This window comes from Leucoraja erinacea, chromosome 31 (assembly GCF_028641065.1).
Source record: "Leucoraja erinacea ecotype New England chromosome 31, Leri_hhj_1, whole genome shotgun sequence".
NCBI classification, from domain to species: domain Eukaryota; kingdom Metazoa; phylum Chordata; class Chondrichthyes; order Rajiformes; family Rajidae; genus Leucoraja; species Leucoraja erinaceus.
In genome coordinates, this window is record NC_073407.1 from 21,231,883 (window position 1) to 21,252,854 (window position 20,972).

The 20,972-nt window shown below is 43.4% G+C and overlaps 1 protein-coding gene across 1 annotated transcript in view; it reads left to right on the forward strand.

Annotated features, from left to right (window-relative positions):
• Positions 1-20,972, forward strand: part of LOC129712094 (serine/threonine kinase-like domain-containing protein STKLD1) — a 34,861-nt gene continuing 13,889 nt past the window's right edge. The window contains exons 1-11 of the mRNA XM_055660286.1: positions 1-41; positions 442-528; positions 1,916-1,960; positions 3,264-3,338; positions 5,970-6,074; positions 10,288-10,358; positions 11,570-11,685; positions 13,155-13,267; positions 16,428-16,588; positions 19,251-19,378; positions 20,566-20,649. Of these exons, the coding sequence (XP_055516261.1) occupies positions 27-41; positions 442-528; positions 1,916-1,960; positions 3,264-3,338; positions 5,970-6,074; positions 10,288-10,358; positions 11,570-11,685; positions 13,155-13,267; positions 16,428-16,588; positions 19,251-19,378; positions 20,566-20,649 (1,000 nt within the window). The 5' untranslated portion in view covers positions 1-26. The remainder of the gene's footprint in view (positions 42-441; positions 529-1,915; positions 1,961-3,263; positions 3,339-5,969; positions 6,075-10,287; positions 10,359-11,569; positions 11,686-13,154; positions 13,268-16,427; positions 16,589-19,250; positions 19,379-20,565; positions 20,650-20,972) is intronic.

Below are 20,972 nucleotides of genomic sequence, written 5' to 3' on the forward strand. Positions count from 1 at the left end.
GGTGGTTGAAACTTGCCTTCGACCCGATGGACAACTATGAGGTAAATTAGCCTGCCCCTCATGTTTATTACTGAACCAATAACTAAAAGATTGTGTGTTTAAATCTCACTGTAACTCCTCCAGAAATTGAATTCAGCTTTAAAAAAAAATCTGGAAGTAGAGGCTGGTTTTAATAAATCCATAAAGTATGTCTTACATTTTTTACAATACAACGTGAGGTTCTAATTATTAAGTATGAACTCCCAACATTTTGTCTTTTGGAAATGAATTTAAATGTTTAAAACTGGCGGGAGTTCATTATTTATAGAAAATTCTCGACTTCTACAAATTTTTGGCGTCAAATATTGTAATTTAAAAAAAATCAACTTCCATTATTAACACCTCCCATCATTGACTAATGATACAATATTTTACCCCGCCTCTACCCGCATCTAATTCTAGTTTCTGAGACTAGTTTCAAAAGGCACCTATGGAATTCTACAAACGATGAGAAATGTGAATGAAGGCAAGACAGTTGCTGTAAAGATGGTAAGCTTAAATTTCCATTGCAAGGTCATTCTGTAGTAACAGTAGGATTGATCTTTCTTGGAAAAGTAGAGTCCAAGGGCCTCTTGTTCCATGATTCAGTTAGACTGTGTTACAAGGGAACAAGTTCAAGGATCTGACCAGTAGAACAGAAAAAGGCTCACTCATCTGTTTAGTTACAAATCAGATTTATTGGCAAGAGAGAGAATACTGGTCCTGGTATGCGCGGGGTCTGTTTTACAGCAGCACACCTCTCCCTCTTCTCTCTGACTCGGCCCATCGGTGAATGCCTCTCGTACATGAACTAACTTCTGGCTTACTGGCGCCTGCCATTTTACAGGCAGAAATCAGCCGTTGAAATAACCACCGCTAAGTCCTGGCCAGTTGTGCTGCTCCCAAATTCCAACTATAACCACTGGCAGGGGACTGCACCCGAGCGAATCCCCCCCCCACCCCTCCCTCCCCCGTTGGGAACATAGCGCTGACCACAATCACCGATCACCTGGTTCGAGTCCTACACACGGGAGACAATTAACAATTAACCTACATACCTGCACATCTTTGGAGTGTGTGTGGAAACCAGAGCAATAGACAATAGACAATAGGTGCAGGAGTAGGCCATTTGGCCTTTCGAGCCAGCACCGCCATTCAATGTGATCATGGCTGATCATCCTCAATCAGTACCCCGTTCCTGCCTTCTCCCCATACCCCCTGACTCCGCTATTTTTAAGAGCCCTATCTAGCTCTCTCTTGAAAGCATCCAGAGAACCTGCCTCCACCGCCCTCTGATGCAGAGAATTCCACAGACTCACCACTCTCTGTGAGAAAAAGTGTTTCCTCGTCTCCGTTCTAAATGGCTTACTCCTTATTCTTAAACTGTGTGGCCCCTGGTTCTGGACTTCCCCAACATCGGGAACATGTTTCCTGCCTCTAGTGTGTCCAAGCCCTTAGCAATCTTATATGTACAGTTCAACCTATGCGGTCAAAGGGAGAACGTACAGACACCATCCCGTGGCCTGGGTGGAATCCGAGCCTCTGCCGCTGTCAGGCCCTTAATCCTCCTCATCCCGATATTCTGCTTTGGAATTGTGCCTTTCTCCTGATGGTGTTACCTGTGGGAATGAACTTTTCCCCATATCCTGCACTGTGGGATTGGGCTCAGTTTTCCTTGTTGTTTTGTGGCCTGGGTGCTTAACCAAGATCTTTCAACACTATTTCTACTATTTACAGATGTGGGAGCTGGACATTCCAGCAGATAATGGGAACAGCAGGAACAGGAAGTTATATGCTTCATTAAGGGAGGATTCTTGTTCACCTTTAGTGATTTCATTACTTAATACTGATTTTCAGCTTTGACCATCTATCTTTTTTACCCACCTTGTGAAAACAGATTGAATGCATGGACGAGGGAATGGCCAACAGAGCTCTGAGGGAAGTAAGTACACAACATTCGTTGCACAGCAGGGCACAGCAGTCAGTGTTTGGTCTGTGCGGTGGGCAGTGCTGGGCGTGTACATTAGGTAGTTGACATAATATTCAGCCTGGAGCAGGCAGGAGCAGTCAGTGAACAGAAGCCAGGACTCTGTGTGATACATGTTTCAGGAGTTATCGTTCTTCATAGGCAGATCCTCAGGATCAAAGATGATTTGCTTCCACTGCAGTTCTGCAGGCTGTGGTGATTACAGAAATGGGAATTACAGACGCCTCCATAGATGGCGTGGTGGGAAAGTGGGGGAATCGGGGTGGGGACAGTATGGTTCTTTATTTCTCACCTCCTACCACAATACAGTGAAATTCATTCTTGTACACAGTTCAGTACAAGTATCACTATAGATAGGCACTTAGATAAGCATTTCAGATACAGTACAAGTGTATAGTAGCAGTACACTGACACAATATACAGTCACCAGTTTGGCGCCATTTACAAGTCCCAGTTGATGTAAGTGCAGGGATCATGATCTTTCTTTCTTTCTTTTAAAATCTTTTTATTAGCTTTTTTTCCAAAAACAAAAACAAAACAAAAAGAATAATGATAAACATACAATGGTATTGATACATAGGGATCAGGATTACATTAATAAACAGGTATAACCTAAATATGAGTCCACTATCAAAATACACATTGAATATAGACACTCCTGATCTCTATGTAAATATAGTTAAATGTTTAAAAGAAAACTTATATATGTAGAAAAAAAACAAAAAGATAAAAAGAAAAAAAAAGAAAAAAAAGAGAAAAATGGGAAGAAACAAATTCCCCCTAAACTAGAAAAAAAAAGCAAAACAGAATCTGAGCTGAGAATTTCAACAATTGAAGTCCCTGTTTGTTGTCAAGTCCGTTCCACCATATAAAGGTAAAATGATTTGTATAACGGTTGGAGAGGGAGCAATTTATGTTGTGTGAAAATGTTGAGTAAATCTTCCCCAAGTCTTGTCAAATTTAACCAAGGGTTCAACAATGTCACTCCTGATTTTTTCCAAATTTGATTTTGATCTGACCATGAAGGTCTGTTGCCCTTGCGGCGTTGCAGGGTTGGCCTGGCTAAACATAGCCATTGGTGTCCTCCGCCTCTGCTCCACCTCTGTAGGCCGCGTCCGGTCCACGTACGTGACCTGGGGGTTTCAGCGGTGACAACAGTGTGTGTCAATAGGAAGTCTTGATGTGATCCAGTTCACAAGCATAAGTTCAATGTATTTGACACCTGTTTTGACTGATTTGTAATGTTGTCTCTTTTCAGGCCATGCTCCTGTTGGATTTGCACCATCCAAGTATTTGTAAATACAGGGAGATGTTTGTTGCCTGGAATAAAGAGGTTTGGTGTAGAATTACTTGAGAATTCCTCGTTCATAATGGTGAAAATCAAACTAAATTGTAAATACTGTACATATGAAACAAAAACAAAAATTGAAAACCTGCTTTTTTTTGCTTCAGGGAAAGACTTTCTCTGTTGTAATACAGACAAGGTTTGATCTCAACCAAGCAAGCAGCAGTGACAGAATTATTTTAATTCTATGACAGTGCCCTTGGCACCTCTGGCCTTGACTGCGTTAATGTTGCCATCCAACCTTCCATCTTCCTTGCACTTCAGCTTATCTAAAGGTTTTCTGCCCACATATCTTTACTCAAACCAATGCCCGTCTACCCCTCACCTAAGTCTGACTGACATTGAGGGTGGTTCTGAAATCCAGTCTGATACTCCAAAGTTATGTCGGAGTGCAGGGAGGTCTGATCAAATGTTAACCTAGCTTCTCAAGTGAATCTTAGGCATCCCCATGACACAAATCCGAAAAGGAACAGGCCGCATTTGTTGATACCATGTGACAACATTTATCATTGAAGCAGCACCAGTAGAACATATGATGAATATGAATGAATACGTTTATTGGCCAAATATTCCCATACAAGGAATTTGCCTTGGTGCTCCGCCCGCAAGTGACAACATCACACACAGTGACACATAAAACATTAAGCATTAATAATAAATAATTCAATAAACATTAATGATCTATCATCACTGTGAAGAAACTTCTCATCTCAGTCCTAAATGACTTGCCCCTTATCCTGAGAGTAGGACCTCTGGTTATAGATTCCATCCAGGGCAACTGTAGCGCCTGCTAAACAGTGTTAGACTTTTGAATATTTCAATGAGATCGACTCTTATTCTTAAAATGTCCAACGTACCATTTACCACCTGGACAGCTTGTCCCATCACTTGTGTGATCTCACTGACTGGTCTACAAGTGTTACGGGCTGTATTTATTTGGTGAAATGTTTCAGTCTTTCGCCTTTTAAATAATTATGATTGCAAATAGATTAGTAGATTGTGATGCATGATACTGGATGGTGGATGCTGGACTGGATCACTGGATGGATTTAAGAGAGAGTTAGATAGAGCTCTAGGGGCTAGTGGAGTCAAGGGATATGGGGAGATGGCAGGCACGAGTTATTGATAGGGGACAATCAGCCATGATCACAATGAGTGGCGGTGCTGGCTCGAAGGGCCGAATGGCCTCCTCCTGCACCTATTTTCTATGTCTCTATGATACAACCCACAGCATTATGTTCGAAATAGCTGAGAAGACTGCGTCTAAAACCACAGTTAAAAAGTAGAATTGCACAAATAGAATTGGACCGATCATCTGGCATTGGAACTCAATACAGTAAATCTGTCCCCAGGCAAGGTGACCCTGCAAAATCCCACAGATTGGTCGAGAAACTGCTTGACACGGTTGATCAGCAATGTATGAATGGATGGAGTAGACTTTTTTTTTCCCCCATTTTTCTTTCTTTTTTTCTTTTTTTCCCGAGAAAATGAGAAAAAAGGAAAAGAATGAGGATGAAAAAAAGAAGAAAGATGCAAACAGAGAGAAGAAAAGACCCCTGAACTACCCCCCCCCCATGCCCCCCCCCCCCCCCCCCCCCCCCACCCTGCGCTCACCCATCTCAAGCATCGGTTATACATTTATGTTCAACCATTCTGTTGTTGAAGAAATTCAGTGAAAGGAGACCATGTTTTGGAGAATTGGTCCACTTCAGCCAAAACAAGCCTGATTTTTTCTAAATGTAGTGTCTCGGACATTTCAGTAATCCACTGAAGAAGGGTTTCAGCCCGAAACGTTGCCTATTTCCTTCGCTCCATAGATCCTGCTGCACCCGCTGAGTTTCTCCAGCATTTTTGTGTACCTTCAGTAATCCACATCTTCACTGTGGGTAGATTTAACTTGATGGACAGAATGGCCTGATTCTGTTCTTAGAACCTATGAGCTGCAGATGCTGGTTTACAAAAAAAGAAACAAAGTGCTGGAGTAACTCAGCGGGCCAGGCAGCATCTCTGGAGAACAAGGGTAGGTAATGTTTTGGGTCGTGAACTTACAGAAGGATCCTGACTCGAAAGGTTACCCATCGCCTGTTCTCCAGAGATGCTGCTCAACCTGCTGAGTTACTCCAGCACTTTGTATCTTTTTTAGATAAAGATGGCAATTCCCCCCCCCCCCCCCCCCCCCCCCCCTCCGGGAGGCATCGGTGAACCAGCATTAATCTGACACTTTTGTGGTCACCATTTATTGAAACTTGATTTTTAAAAAAAAAAATGCAAATGATTGAATTAACTAAATTTAAGCTTCCCAAGTGCTGTAGTAAGCTATTGATTTAATCTTTCTAAATTGAGAGACGCGGGCTTTCATTACTAGTTCAGTAACAGATTACTTCCTGTGGAGCTTTCATGGAGGATGTTAATTTGTGTTTATTGTATGTTTATGTTAGTTATTACTATATGTATGACTGCAGGAACGAAATTCCGTTCAGATCAAAAAGGTCTGAATGACAATAAAGGAATTCAGATTCAGATTCAGTTTCATAGGGATATTTATTCTTTAATGTAATGTAGATGGGATGAATCCCAATTCTTTGCCTTAAACGTTGTCCTTTATGGTTAACATTGCAGGAGGCAGCAGTGTCAGTTTGCATGGTGATGGATTATGCTCCGGTAGGAGACCTGGCTTTAGTCATTCGGGAAAAGAGGTTGAAAAGTCAAAAAATCAGGGAGATGGTAAGGACAGAATAATCACAAATTTTTTTAGTTTCGAGGTACAGCGCGGAAACAGGCCCTTTTGGCCCACCGTGTCTGCACCGGCCAGCGATCCCCGCACACTTACACTGTCCTACACGTACAATTTACATTTATACCAGAACCAATTAACCTCCAAACCTGTGTTCAAGAAGGAACTGCAGATGCTGGAAGATCGAAGGTACACAAAATTGCTGGAGAAACTAAGCGGGTGCAGCAGCATCTATGGAGTGAAGGAAATAGGCGACGTTTCGGGCCGGGTCTGAAGAAGGGTTTCGGCCCGAAACGTCGCCTATTTTCTTCGCTCCATAGATGCTGCTGCACCCGCTGAGTTTCTCCAGCAATTTTGTGAACCTACAAACCTGTATGCCTTTGGAGTGTGGGAGGAAACTGAAGATCTCGGAGAAAACCTACGCAGGTCACGGGGAGAAGGTACAAACTCTGTACAGACAGCTACCTGTAGTCAGGATCGAACCTGGGTCTCTGGCGCTGTAAGACAATAGCTCCACCGCTGCACCACCGTGCCACACACAAGATTCTTAGTTGCAGCTCATGCCTTCAAGCGGAGGGAAGTAGAAATATTACCTAGCTGTTGATCTTTGTGTGAGACAATGAACTCAGAACTTCCTACGGTGAAATTCACTTTGTGCAGAGGGATTAAAATGTGAAGGATTCTTTGGGATTACTGCACATTTTCTGTTCATGGTCAATCCCAGGCCTCAAAATACCTATCATTTATTTACTTATTTAGATTTTTACAAAGAATTAGAAAGCATCTTACAGTAGTTTTATGAGACCATGTGAACTGCTCCCATTCTAATTAATTTTACAATATCAACGTATCCCATTCCTGTATCCATCGGGCATCTTCTCATTTAAACATGTTATATCACTCAAACACAACATGATCTTGTGACTTCTACACTTTAAGAGTTTCTCTGACTTTCCTTTTAACTATGATCAGGATGATCTCCTAATCTGAGGAAAGACATTCTTGCCATAGAGTAGGTACAGAGAAGCTTCACCAGACTGATTCCTGGGATGTCAGGACTTTCATATGAAGAAAGACTGGATAGACTCGGTTTATACACGTTAGAATTTAGAAGATTGAGGGGGGATCTTATAGAAACTTACAAAATTCTTAAGGGGTTGGACAGGCTAGATGCAGGAAGATTGTTCCCGATGTTGGGGAAGTCCAGAACAAGGCGTCACAGTTTAAGGATAAGGGGGAAATCTTTTAGGACTGAGATGAGAAAAACATTTTTTACACAGAGAGTGGTGAATCTGTGGAATTCTCTGCCAAAGAAGGTAGTTGAGGCCCGTTCATTGGCTATATTTAAGAGGGAGTTAGATGTGGCCCTTGTGGCTAAAGGGATCAGGGGGTATGGAGAGAAGGCAGGTACAGGATACTGAGTTGGATGATCAACCATGATCATATTGAATGGCGGTGAAGGCTCAAAGGGCCGAATGGCCAACTCCTGCTCCTATTTTCTATGTTTCTATGTTTCTAAGATACTTGAAGTCCCTGCAAGTGGAAATATCTTCTAAACACCCAGATTAATCTTCAACAATTTCTTTCACGTCATTCCCATAGCTCCATCTGTACTTTTTCCAGAGATTAGAATTTCAAACTGTCCATTTTCGCTGATAGGTATAAATGTCTTTGTTCTAACATTAGCCTTTTTGTTTTGCACCTTTTCTATCTTTGTTTTACAGAGATTAGAACTATGCCAGTCTTCCAAATGTGATCAAATCAAGACAACATCACTTATTTGCGTTTCCGTGTTATTCTTTTAGATGCCAACTACCTGTTTTGTTAAAAAATGTATCAATTCAATCTGTTTGGTGCTTTAAGTGAAGTGCATATGTGTCCACAAGAGTTGATTCTTATTTTCAAAGGAACAATTGATCATCTTATTCTTCCCATCAATTGCACCACCTAAATGAGCTTCAACACCAACTTTGAACCTCCAGATTCAGATTCAGATTCAGATTCAATTTTAATTGTCATTGTCAGTGTACAGTACGGAGACAACGAAATGCATTTAGCATCTCCCTTGAAGAGCGACATAGCAAACGATTTGAATAAAAAAATAAATAATAAGTGTCCGGGGGGGGGGGGGGGGGGGGGGGGGGTGATTGGCAGTCACCGAGGTACGTTGTTTAGTAGAGTGACAGCCGCCGGAAAGAAGCTGTTCCTCGACCTGCTGGTTCGGCAACGGAGAGATCTGTAGCACCTCCCGGATGGTAGGAGGGTAAACAGTCCATGGTTGGGGTGAGAGCAGTCCTTGGCGATGCTGAGCGCCCTCCGCAGACAGCGCTTCCTTTGGACAGACTCAATGGAGGGGAGCGTGGAACCGGTGATGCGTTGGGCAATTTTCACCACCCTCTGCAGTGCCTTCCGGTCGGAGACAGAGCAGTTGCCATACCATACTGTGATGCAGTTGGTAAGGATGCTCTCGATGGTGCAGCGGTAGAAGTTCACCAGGATCTGAGGAGACAGATGGACCTTCTTCAGTCTCCTCAGGAAGAAGAGACGTTGATGAGCCTTCTTGATCAGAGTAGAGGTATTGTGGGTCCAAGAGAGGTCATCGGAGATGTTGACTCCCAGGAACCTGAAGCTAGAAACACGTTCCACCTCCGTCCCGTTAATGTGGATGGGGGTGTGCGTGCCACCTCTGGACTTCCTGAAGTCTACAATGAGCTCCTTGGTCTTCTTGGAGTTAAGGGCCAGGTTGTTGTCAGCGCACCATGCTGCTAAGTGCTGGACCTCCTCCCTGTAGGCCAGCTCATCGTTGTTGCTTATGAGGCCCAACCACCGTTGTATCATCTGCATACTTGATGATGGTGTTAGTACCATGTACAGGTGTGCAGTCATAGGTGAAGAGGGAGTAGAGGAGGGGGCTCAGCACACAGCCCTGAGGAACGCCGGTGTTCAGGGTGAGGGTTGAAGAGGTGTGCTTGTCTAAACTCACAGACTGGGGTCTGTTGGTTAGAAAGTCCAGTATCCAGTTGCAGAGGGAGGGGTCGATGCCCAGGTTACCGAGTTTGGTGATCAGTTTTGATGGAATAATGGTGTTGAATGCTGAGCTGTAATCGATGAACAGCATTCTTACATAAGTGTCTCTGTTGTCAAGGTGGGAGAGGGCGGAGTGAAGTGCCGTTGAGATGGCATCCTCCGTACTCCTGTTCTTGCGGTAGGCAAACTGATAGGGATCCAGTGTGGGGGGTAGGCAGCTTTTGAGGTGTGCCAGGACCAGCCTCTCGAAGCACTTGGTGATGATGGGGGTAAGTGCAACTGGGTAAGTCCACTCCAGTTCATATGCCAACTATATCGTCCTTTAGAAAGTTTATTCATATCTGTATTGATTATTGGTTCATTGTCAAAATTGTCTTGTAGTTGCATCTCATTCAGTCATTTAACAGCAACACTACTTAATCCAGTCTCTTGGCATTTGTTTGGAAGAGTTAGCACCCCTCTGGTTCTTTGTCATTTCTGTGAGTGTGTGACCTTTGGCTAGCTATGCAATGCCTTACCTTCATCATTTCATCTACCACCAAGTTGAATGTTCAATTTTACCTCAACCCGACCCGACCTTAACCAAAGCAAATTCTGTTTCTTCGCTCTCCGCACGTCACTGAAGTCTTTCATCCGGGTAAATTCCAGCAAATTTACTCTACTCAATTGCCAAGGCCTTGTTCCTCAAGTGTGGGATCCAGGTTCCAACTGGTACCTAACCAGTGATTTTATTCAAAAACGTTTTAATGTCAAACACAGTTGGTTTGGGTGGAATAAGATTTGCATACTGACCCATGACGTGAGGGTCAGCAGAGGTGAGCTCAATGGAAACATGTGTTTTGAAATCATATGGACGGATGGTTATAAAGATCCAGAAAATGAAATTGAGGAATCTCGGAAACTCTAGTGGAATGTAGAGGAGTAAAGAAACATATCTTCTCTTGGTGACAGATACTGGTGGCTCCTAAAAAGTGAACAGCACAGAATGGCTCCCAGATCAGTTCAGTTTGTTCAGCACAGGGCATATTTGAAGCCTTATCCAGCACAGGACATATCTAAAGTTTGTCCTTGCTGGCTGATGCATTTACTCTGTGGGTTATGGGGAAAATCTTGGGACTTCTGTTTACAAATTGTTTTGTTCTGTACCATTTATACCGTATGCATTTGTTTCTTAAGATCATCAAGAATTTCTTGGGACAAATGGTGGATGTGCTCGTCTACATACACTCCAAAAACATGATTCACGGGTTAGTGTTTGACTTGATATTTTGTGTTCCTTAAGTTGGGGGAAGTTGATGCTGGAAAATTAAGTCTTCTTTCACTTTAGTGCCACGGGAACAGAAGTAAATGCTGTCAAGGAAGCTTTAGCATGGTCTGGATTCAAGTGCAAGCTCTCTCCTCTCTGCCCTATCAAACATTTGAATATAAAGTAGAATAGTATTTACCCATAGTATTAAAAACAATGGTCAAGAACCTTAATTAACCTATGAATTATCCAATTAGACTGAAGACTTGTAAAAGAGCAGTGAAAATTATGAGATGTAAGTTATTTTAATGTTAAATGATATACAGGAAACAAAGGAGAGAAAGAGAGATAGAAAGAGAAACCAAAAGCCAAAGCAGATTAGAATGTTACCATGCCCTAAAAAGAGATTATAAATTGGCAGACTATCTCACAACTGTTAGAGACATAAAGCAGAGACAGACCCTCACCAAATACAGGTTAAGTGACCACTATTTGGCAGTTGAAAAAGGAAGACAGAAGAGATTCTGGCAGCCAAGAGAAAACAGAATATACGGCCACTGTTTGACAGATGAGGTTTAAACAGAGGTGCACTTCCTCCTAAAATGCAAAAAAAAAGACAAAACAAGGAAAACATACTTTGACAAACACAGTCTGGCAACCCCTGATTTTAAAGAACTAAATGATACATCAAAACTAAGAATAACCCTTGGAGAAGGAAATACGTCACATCTTGGTGCACAATACAAAACAGCATGCCATAACCTGAGAGACGGTGAATGGCCAATATGCACATATGTACGCACACACTAATTGACATTAACTAAGAAATTAATATGGAATTGCTAAACTTGCTATTCTGTTGTACTGCTTACAGGTGCAAGAACATTTAGCAACCAATAAAGGGCTATAGGCCTATTGCGAGTTTATGTACAGGGACATATCTATCCATGCACTCTATACTTGTATTTATACTTATGCATTTTAAATATGTATTCAATTCAATTCAAAGCACTTTATTCGTCCCCAAGGGGCAATTTAAAAAGGCGCATTACAGTAGCTTTTTATGTCATGTTTTATACTGTGGCAATATAACAACGTATTTTTTATCATGCCAATAAAGTTTTTAAATTGAAATTGAAATTGAGATAACTTTCTGACACTGAGAAGAGAAATGGGTGTTGGGACAATTCATTAAGTATATTTCCTTCCTAGAAACCTGAAACCGACGAACATCTTGCTGATGGATGATCTCTCCTTTGCAATTTCTGATTTCACCATTCCAACGTTTGTCAAAGATGAGGTTAAATTTAAAATAAGGATGAAAGACCGTAAGAACCAAAGTTTAATTTGTCTATGTTCATTAGGAAACCATTTGTGTGTTGTTTGGGAAACACACGGCTACCCTCTCTGTTGGGGAAACGTCGAAGTGGAGAGTTCAACCAGAAGATCCTAGAGTAACAACGGGTCGGGTAGAATCGTTGGAGAGAAAGGGATGGGTGACGTTTTGGGTCGGGACCATTCTTGGTTGGAGCTAATGATATTGGTTGCAGTCAATGATATTTACCCGTGGTTAGGCAGATTGGGTAGGAATTGGTTCAACTGCATACTCCTGCTGTTCAGTACCCCACCATGTATCCAGTCTCCTCCTATCTCAGCTGGAAACAGCTGCTGATATTAGGTGACATGAGGAGAGGAACTGAATTCTAGAAAGGGTCAGGATTGCCGTGACATAAAAACATGGCCCTTTTGCGCCAATGTGTGATGGAAGGTGTAGGGGGAGGTACGCTACCTGGCTCCTCCTTAACCTATACTATAGCTTCTTGCAGGTTCTTGGCTCTTGGTTTCTTGTTCCTCCAAAATATTCCCAATGGAATTCAAACTGGAGGTGGTAAAGGGAGGGCTTAAGCCAGAAAGGGTTATTGGGAAGAAAGAGCTACTTTAAATTTAGTTGCATCTGGTTGGGTAACTATAGTAGGGTGGAGATTATTCCATGCTTTAATTGTGCGGGGGAAGAACGAATTGCTGTACACATCTGTCTTTGTAGCTGGGATCACAAATTGGATCGAATGCCCTCGTCTGCTCCTAATTGGTTTGGGTTTGGTGTAGGTCTTGTAGTCTGTCGAGCTGACCATTTAACATTTTGTAAAAACAGGTCCAATGGCGAGCTTCACGTGTGTCTGTCTTAGAGTGGGTTCCACCCCAGAGAATTCAGAAATTTGGTGACACTCGCTTCTCTCTCATAGGTGTTAGTAACAAATCGAGCTGCCTGTCTTTGGACACGTTCGATGGAAGAAATGTTTTTATTTGTGCATGGGTCCCATGCTGCAACTGCGTAGTCCAAATGAGGTCTAACGAGGTCGCTAGGCTGTATATAAAAATATGGGACATTACCCACCTGAAAATGTTAAATATTCTCCTGAAGCAGAAATAATGGTTTGGTGTCTGATATTGATCCATTTGTTCCATTTAAGAATAAGGGGAAGCCATTTAGAATGGAGATGAGGAAACATTTTTTCACAGAGTTGTGAGTGTGGAATTCTCTGCCTCAGACGGCGGTGTAGGCTGGTTCTCTGGATACTTTCAAGAGAGAGTTAGATAGGGCTCTTAAGATAGCGGAGTCAGGGGATACAGGGAGAAGGCAGGAATGAGGGTACTGATTGGGGATGATCAGCCATGATCACATTGAATGGCGGTGCTAGCTCGAAGGGCCGAATGCCCTACTTCTGCATCTTTTGTCTATTGTCTATTGTCTATTATCTATTTTAAAAATATATTTTCTCTCCTCTCTCTTACTTAGGTGAAAAGACTTGGATGGCACCAGAGGTGCTGATTAGCAACGTCAACACAAAAAGTGACATTTGGTCCGTAGGGTGCATTTTGCTTGAGATGCTGGTGTGCAGCAAAATGTCTGTATGAAGCCCTTTTCTATTCTTTAGCTAATTTCTGTTGGATGAGCGCAATAAATACAAACTTCCTGCCCCTTTGCTGCAGGAGCTAGTTCTCCAAGGGGCAGAGAAACTGTGGAGTTCATTTGGCCACTTGTGCTCAATGGTTTAGTCTTTTAGTCTTTTAGTTTAGTTCAGAGATACAGTGTGGAAACAGGCCCTTCAGCCCACCGAGCCCGCACCGAGCTGTGATCCCCGCACACTAACACTATCATACACACACACACACACACACTTGGGACAATTTTACATTTATACGTAGCCAGTTAACCTACTAAACTGTACGTCTTTGGAGTGTGGGAGGAAACTGACAATCTCGGAGAAAACCCACGCGGGTCACGGGGAGAACATACAAGCTCCGTACAGACAAGCACCTGTAGTCAGGATCGAACCCGGGTCTCTGACGCTGTAAGGCAGTAGCTCTACCGCTAGGCCACCATGCCACCCACTCCAAAGATATTCCAGAATGCTGTTTACAAAAGGAGGGAGAGGGAAAATGGAAATGGCAACATGTTAGCCTCTCATCAGTCGCTGAATATATGCTGGAATTCCCACATTAGAGAATGCATTATCAAGGCACTTAGTAAATAACTGTGATTGAAAAGAGTCGGCATGGATTTATGAAAGGGAAATCATATTTGAGTGGATGTGGGAGTGAATGGATGTGGCATGTTTTAGCTTTCAGAAAGCTTTCAATAAGGTCTCTCAGAGGAGCTTCAAGAGATTCTCTGCCTTAGAGGGCAGTGGAGGCAGGTTCTCTGGATGCTTTCAAGAGAGAGCTAGATATGGCTCTTAAAATTAGCTGAGTCAGGGGATACCTGCACCTATTGTCTATTGCCTATTGTCTATTCAAGATTCAAGAGAGTTTATTGTCATGTGTCCCAGATAGGACAATGAAATTCTTGCTTTGCTTCAGCACAACAGAATATAGTAGGCATTGACTACAGAACAGATCAGTGTGTCCATATACCATTATATAAATATATACACACATAATGCTTGGTGATGCATTAGGGTACATGGAATTAGGGGCAATATACTAGCATGGACTGAGAATTGGTTAACAGGTAGAAAATGAAGTGTGCATATAAACAAGTCTTTCTCAGGTTGTTAGGCTGTGACAAATATGGATCAGCCTCAGCTGTTCACAATCTTCTTAGGACCAAATGGAACATTTTTTAATTTGCTAATGTCTGGAAAGTTAATCCAGTGAGGAGAATACAAAGGGGCTTCAACGGGAGTGGGCGGTGGGCAACGACGTGAAGGATAGAGTTCGATGTGTGCAAATTATGGGGTTGATATTCTGGTAGAAAAAAAAAAGAAATCCTGAGGTTTTTTTTAAATGATGAGATATTGCAAAATATTGATATTTTGAAAAATAGGATTGGCCTTGTACAGACAGTAAATCACTGAAGGTTAATGTCCAGGTAAAGCAGGCAGTTAGGAAAGCAAATAATAACTTACCCTACATTGCAAGGGGACTTGAGTAAAGGATTTCTTACAATGATATCGGACCTCGTTGAGTCTGCATCTGGAAGAGTTTGTGTAGTTTTGGTTCTCCTTACCAAATGTATAATCACTTTGCCATAGAAGGGACTACAGTGAAAGTTCACCAGTCTAGGTGGTAGGTCTGTCATATGTGAGCAGTTGAGTCAGCTGGGCCTCTATTCCAGCTGACTCAAGTCGAGTTTAGAGGACAGGCTTGCAAAATGGTTAGGTGTGAGGAGTATTTTTGCCGATTGAAGACTAGAACCTAATGCCCCTGTCCCACTTAGGAAACCTGAACGGAAACCTCTGGAGACTTTGCGCCTCACCCAAAGTTTCCGTTCGGTTCCCGGAGGTTTTTGTCAGTCTCCCTAATCGTCGAAAGTGGTTTCCGCTTCTTCTATGTTCCTGCAATTTTTTTAAAAAATTCAAAACTGGCCGCGACTAAAAATAGGTTGCCGTTTTAAAAATTGGTCTTACCTTCCACTACCTGCAACCTCCGGCAACCACCTGCAACCTCCGGCAACCACCTCGCAACCGGCATCGACTAAAAAATTACCGATTTTTAAAACGGCAACCTATTTTTAGTGGGCATCAGTCTGAACAAGGGTTTCGGCCCGAAACGTTACCTATCTCCTTCGCTCCATAGATGCTGCTGCACCCGCTGAGTTTCTCCAGCATTTTTGTGTGCCTTTGATTTTCCAGCATCTGCAGTTCCTTCTTGAACAACCTATTTTTAGTCGCGGCCGGTTTTGAATTTTTTGAAATAATCGCCGGAACATAGAAGATGCGGAAACCACTTTCGACCATTAGGGAGACTGACAAAAAACCTCCGGGAATCGCACGGAAACCTTGGGTGGGGCACAAAGTCTCCAGAGGTTTCCGTTCAGGTATCCTAAGTGGGACAGGGGCATGAGGTTACAGTTCCAAAGCAAGGGGTACCTGTCTAAATCTTTCTCCAACATTTCCTGCCTCAACTACCTCCTCCTCAACTCATTCAAGTCAAGTCAAGTTTATTTGTCACATACACATTCAGATTCAGATTCAATTTTAATTGTCATTGTCAGTGTACAGTACAGAGACAACGAAATGCATTTAGCATCTCCCTTGAAGAGCGACATAGCAAACGACTTGAATAAAAAAAATAATAAGTGTCCGGAGGGGGGGGGGTGGTGATTGGCAGTCACCGAGGTACGAGATGTGCAGTGAAATGAAAAGTGGCAATGCTCGCGGACTTTGTGCAAAAAAACAAACAAACAAACAACCAAACAAACTACAAACAGAATGGAACAGTCACATATTCTTTTACATATTAAATATTGTGGGCGGAAGGAAAAAGGGAAATAAATCAGCAGCCAAAAAAGCAGGGAACAAAAAAAAACAACAGCAATCCATACACCCACCAGCCTTTGCATTGACACTGTTCACCTCTAATGATAGATTTCTGGGATTTGGTGGAATCAAAGAGATATGGGGATGAAAAATGGAATGAAGATTTTATTGTGTGGTGCAGCAGTTTGATGGGCTAAATGGTCTTTTGCTCCTAATATCCTTGTGCCGTTTGATTGCATTTGTATTTTTTTCTCCTCAAATTGCCAATTGTCTGGTTCAAATGTATGTTACACCGTCTCTCTCAAAAGGAAAGCGAGTTCCAGCAGTTGGTTGGGATCGCCAGAATCAACTCCAACAACCTAACCCCGTTCCTGGAGGAATTCGAAACCAAGCTGAAGTACACCAAGAATCTGTGCAGCTTGGTGCAAATAATGATGGAACACAATTACATGAAAAGAGTGTCAGCACTGTAAGTGAACAAACAGGGCAGGAAGTCTTGGTGCCCTGTAACAATAATAGTAGATGTCAGAATATTCATTTTTAAGTGGCCTCCAATTTTGGGGCTAGATTGATTTTTTTTAATAGATTAACAGATGATTGGAAGTGAATTAGATGGAATTCAATTAAGGACCTCGTGGATATTGAATTCCACATACCTTTCACTATTATTCTTGTATATGCTGCACGTGTGTGTTTACACCTAATCTGGTTAGAGACAGTAAGCTCTACTCTGTATTCATTGAGGTGACAACTATTCTGTGGAATACTGAAACTTTTTTAGTGTAATTTGTAGTGTTTATCAGGGACAGCGTATTCCTCTGTCATACATTTGGACTTGGCACGGCTCAAGTTGGATTTAAGACACATTCCCTCTGCACTATTCCATCAAATACTCCCAGGACAGACCTAGGATGAGTTCGAAATAAAACACTTAAGGGCCTGTCCCACGAGCATGCGACTGCATGCGGCAAGCGCGACCAAACCGGAAGCGGGGGCCGCGCGGAGGTCGAGTGAGTGACGTGAAGTTCGAGCGAAGTCCGCGGGAAGTTTGCGCGTGACGTACGGCGTCAAGACGCTGCTTATGTCGTCGAGACGCTGCACACGCCCGTCGAGGCGGTGCGTACGGCGTCGAGGCGGCTGAGGGCCGGCAGGCCATTGCCACGCGGAATTTTTGAACAGTGTCAGTTTTTCTGAGCCCCGCCCGATGTCGGGACCAGCTCCGCACAACTCCATACGGCTCTGGAGATCGAAGTGGGACCGGCCCCGCGAGGCCGTACGGCTCAAGCGACCACGTTAGGTCGCGCTTGTCGCATGCTCGTGGGACAGGCCCTTTATCCCTTTGGATCGTTCCAGGGCAGCTGCACCCTGGCCTGGCCTGGATACAAAGTGTGGTTGTGTCAGAGGTAAAATTGTGTCAGAGGCCGAGGAGAGACCTGATGGAAGGATATAAAATTAAAATAGACGGAGATCGGGTAGACGGTCAGAACCGTTTCCCCAGAGTGGAAATGTCAAAGATTAGAGGGTACAGCTTTAAGGACAGAGAGTCAAAGTGTAAAGGAGATCTGCGGGGCAATGTTTCTGTGACACAGATGGTGGTGGGTGCCTGCCTGGAATATCCAGCCAGGGTTGGTGGTGAAGGCAGATACGATAGTGGCATTTAAGACGCTTTAAGATAGGCGCATGGATGTGCGGCGAATGGAAGGATATGGATCCCGTGCGTGCAGAGTCAGGCAAGAGATACCGTAGTATCAAAGCCCGGACAACCAGACTGCTAAACAGCTTCCTTCCACGGGCTGTGAGGCTGCTAAACAGTCACTCCACCTGATTCTGCTGCTTTTTGCACTGACAATTTAATAACTCTGGCACTGATCAGCTGCCCTGGACATTTTATGACTGTTTTTACTTGTATTTTAATGTTGCTGTTTTTACCTGCACTTTTTAACTATTCGTTCTCTATTAACTATTCAATTCGACTGGATTGTTTTTATTGTTTTTATTTTATGTGTGAAATGTTTAAGTTTTATGTGCGATGCTCCGGTATTCCCTGGGAAAAGTCTTCTCATTTTGCCCTGTACAACTGTTGCTTTGCAAGATGATAATAAAGGTTGATTGATTGATTGATTGATAATTTGACCTCGGCATCATGTTCGGTGTGGACATTGTGCACCAAAAGCCATGTTCCTGTGATGTACTATTCTATGTACAGTTTGGATTCTATACAGAATATTTCATGCATCTTAGAATGGTGTCCTCCTAGATAGTTCTTTGACATTGAAGTCAACTTTTGTGCTGAAATGGTTTGATAGTGTAGCCCAAGGGGAAAGTTCAGTGAGGCATTCAAAAAATACATTGAGGTGGGTCCCTTGCGATCTGCACAAATGTCAAACTGAAAGCACATCAGCGCCTCTACTTCCTGAGACGATTACGGAGAGTCGGTTTGTCAAGGAGGACTCTCTCTAACTTCTACAGGTGCACAGTAGAGAGCATGCTGACCGGTTGCATCGTGGCTTGGTTCGGCAACTTGAGCGCCCTGGAGAGGAAGAGACTACAAAAAGTAGTAAACACTGCCCAGTCCATCATCGGCTCTGACCTTCCTTCCATCAAGGGGATTTATCGAAGTTGCTGCCTCAAAAAGGCTGGCAGTATCATCAAAGACCCATACCATCCTGGCCACACACTCATCTCCCTGCTACCTTCAGGTAGAAGGTACAGGAGCCTGAAGACTGCAACGACCAGGTTCAGGAATAGTTACTTCCCCACAGCCATCAGGCTATTAAACCTGGCTCGGCCAAAACTCTGAACATTAATAACCCATTATTAGTTATTTGCACTTTATCAGTTTATTTATTCATGTGTTTTGTAGACAATGCCTACTATGTTATGTGTGCTGAAGCAAAGCAAGAATGTCATTGTTTTATCAGGGACACATGACAATAAACAAACTTGAACTTGAACTTGAACCTGGTCTACGGATCTTCAGACTCAGGAGTGTTAAGGGTCAGTTGAGAGTCTGAGAATTAGAAATGGATAATGTGTGTCCCATCAATTGAGCCAGTGAGAATTGCATGGATCTGGTTGTACAACGTTTGAGACACACGGAATGTTAATATTTGATCTGTCTTTCCCTGAAGGGAAATGGTGGAGATGCAGTATGTGAGGGAATCACTGGTAATCTGCAATTCCCCTCTGTCTGGAAGGAAGAAGTCACCAACAGGTGTGATGAAAATACCATATGGTGAAGACATCGATGTACTACTAGGTATGAAACACACTCATCTTTATTACGGGAAGAAATGAATGAAGCCCTTGTAGAATAGAACAGTATAGTACAATATTTGAGCCCAACATGTTGTTAATATAAACTCTTACCTGCCTGCAAATAACCCATATCCCTCCATTCCGGCTATATCCATGAGCCTATCCAAGAGTCTCTTAAATGCCACTATCATTTCTACACGGCAGGGAATGCAAGCTAGGTCTTTATCAATCTGTATAATCCAACACTGTTATTCCCAATATCATTCTGATCATCTTGTCCTGTAATTCCTCAAAGGCAAATATATCTTTCCTGAAACACAAGAGGCTGTGGATGCTGGAATCTGAAGCAAAGAAAAGAGAGACCTAGAGGAACCTGGTTGGTCATGCAGAATCTGTGGAACGTTTCAGGTCAATACCTTCCTAGACTGGAATCCAGTCCAGGTGAAGGATCTCGACCTGTAATGTTCCCCCCGGGTCCCTCGTGGGGAACATTACAGAAGCTCCATCGGCCGGCCCGCGGCCTACTTCTACCGCGGGCGTGGCGTGAACTTCCTATCACCGCTGGAGGGGAGCTTCGACTGCCGGCCCTGCGGTCTGCGATGCTTCTGGCAGCGGCGCGCGGGGACTTTAAATCTTCGACCGCCGGCCTGCGGCCTACACCATCTTGAAGCCGCAGTCTCCGGTGGGGAGGCACCGATTCAGGACTTATCTGGACTTTTACCGTATCTGCACATCTGGACGCCCGCAGAGACGGCTGCGGAGGGTTGAGGTCCCGACCACGGGGGAAAATGGAGGACGACTGGCCAAATTTCTGTGCCTTCCACCACAGTGATGAATGCTGTGGTGGATGTTTGTGTTAACATTTCTATTGTGGTTGTGTGTTCTTTATCACTGTACCGCTGCTGGTAAATTCATTTCACTTGCACTTTATGTGCAAAGTGACGAATAAAACCGTATTGTATTGTAATGGTTCATTTCCCTCCACAGATGTTGCCGAGCCCACTGAGTTCCTCTAGCAGTTCTCCTATATCTCCCTCTGGTATCGTGTCCACCATTGTCCTCTAGATGGGCACGCAGAAAGGCCGGGCGAGCTCTGAGTATTTACAACGGTGGAGATGGCCGTTGCTGTATTTTGAAATTCCATCTGCACGTATGAGGCCAAAATGTTCTTGTGTTTTGTCGTTGCAGCGTATATGGAAAGTGAAATTAATGCGGAGGAAGTCCAGAAAGCTGCGCTGAAATACATAGTGTATTTACTATATGATCCTGAGGGTAGGTGAATGTTATATAATAAGCATTGCTCTTATACTAAAAGGCCAGCTCGGTTTATCTCTCAGCATGTGAGTTGTACCCTTCATGACTGACTGATATTATAAACACTCACTATTTGGGCATTCGCCCATGAAGATTGACCATTCAACTGACACTTAAACCCTTGATGTAAATGAACACTGATCCTCTTCTTCTTGCGTATGGCATGCACAGCCTAGAGTTGTAGGTCCAGGGTAGACATCCAGGCCAGGACAGCATCAGTTACTGGGTGGATGGGCTTTGATGCCACCGGGGAAAAGCCTCAGTGGGCAGTCATTCACGAT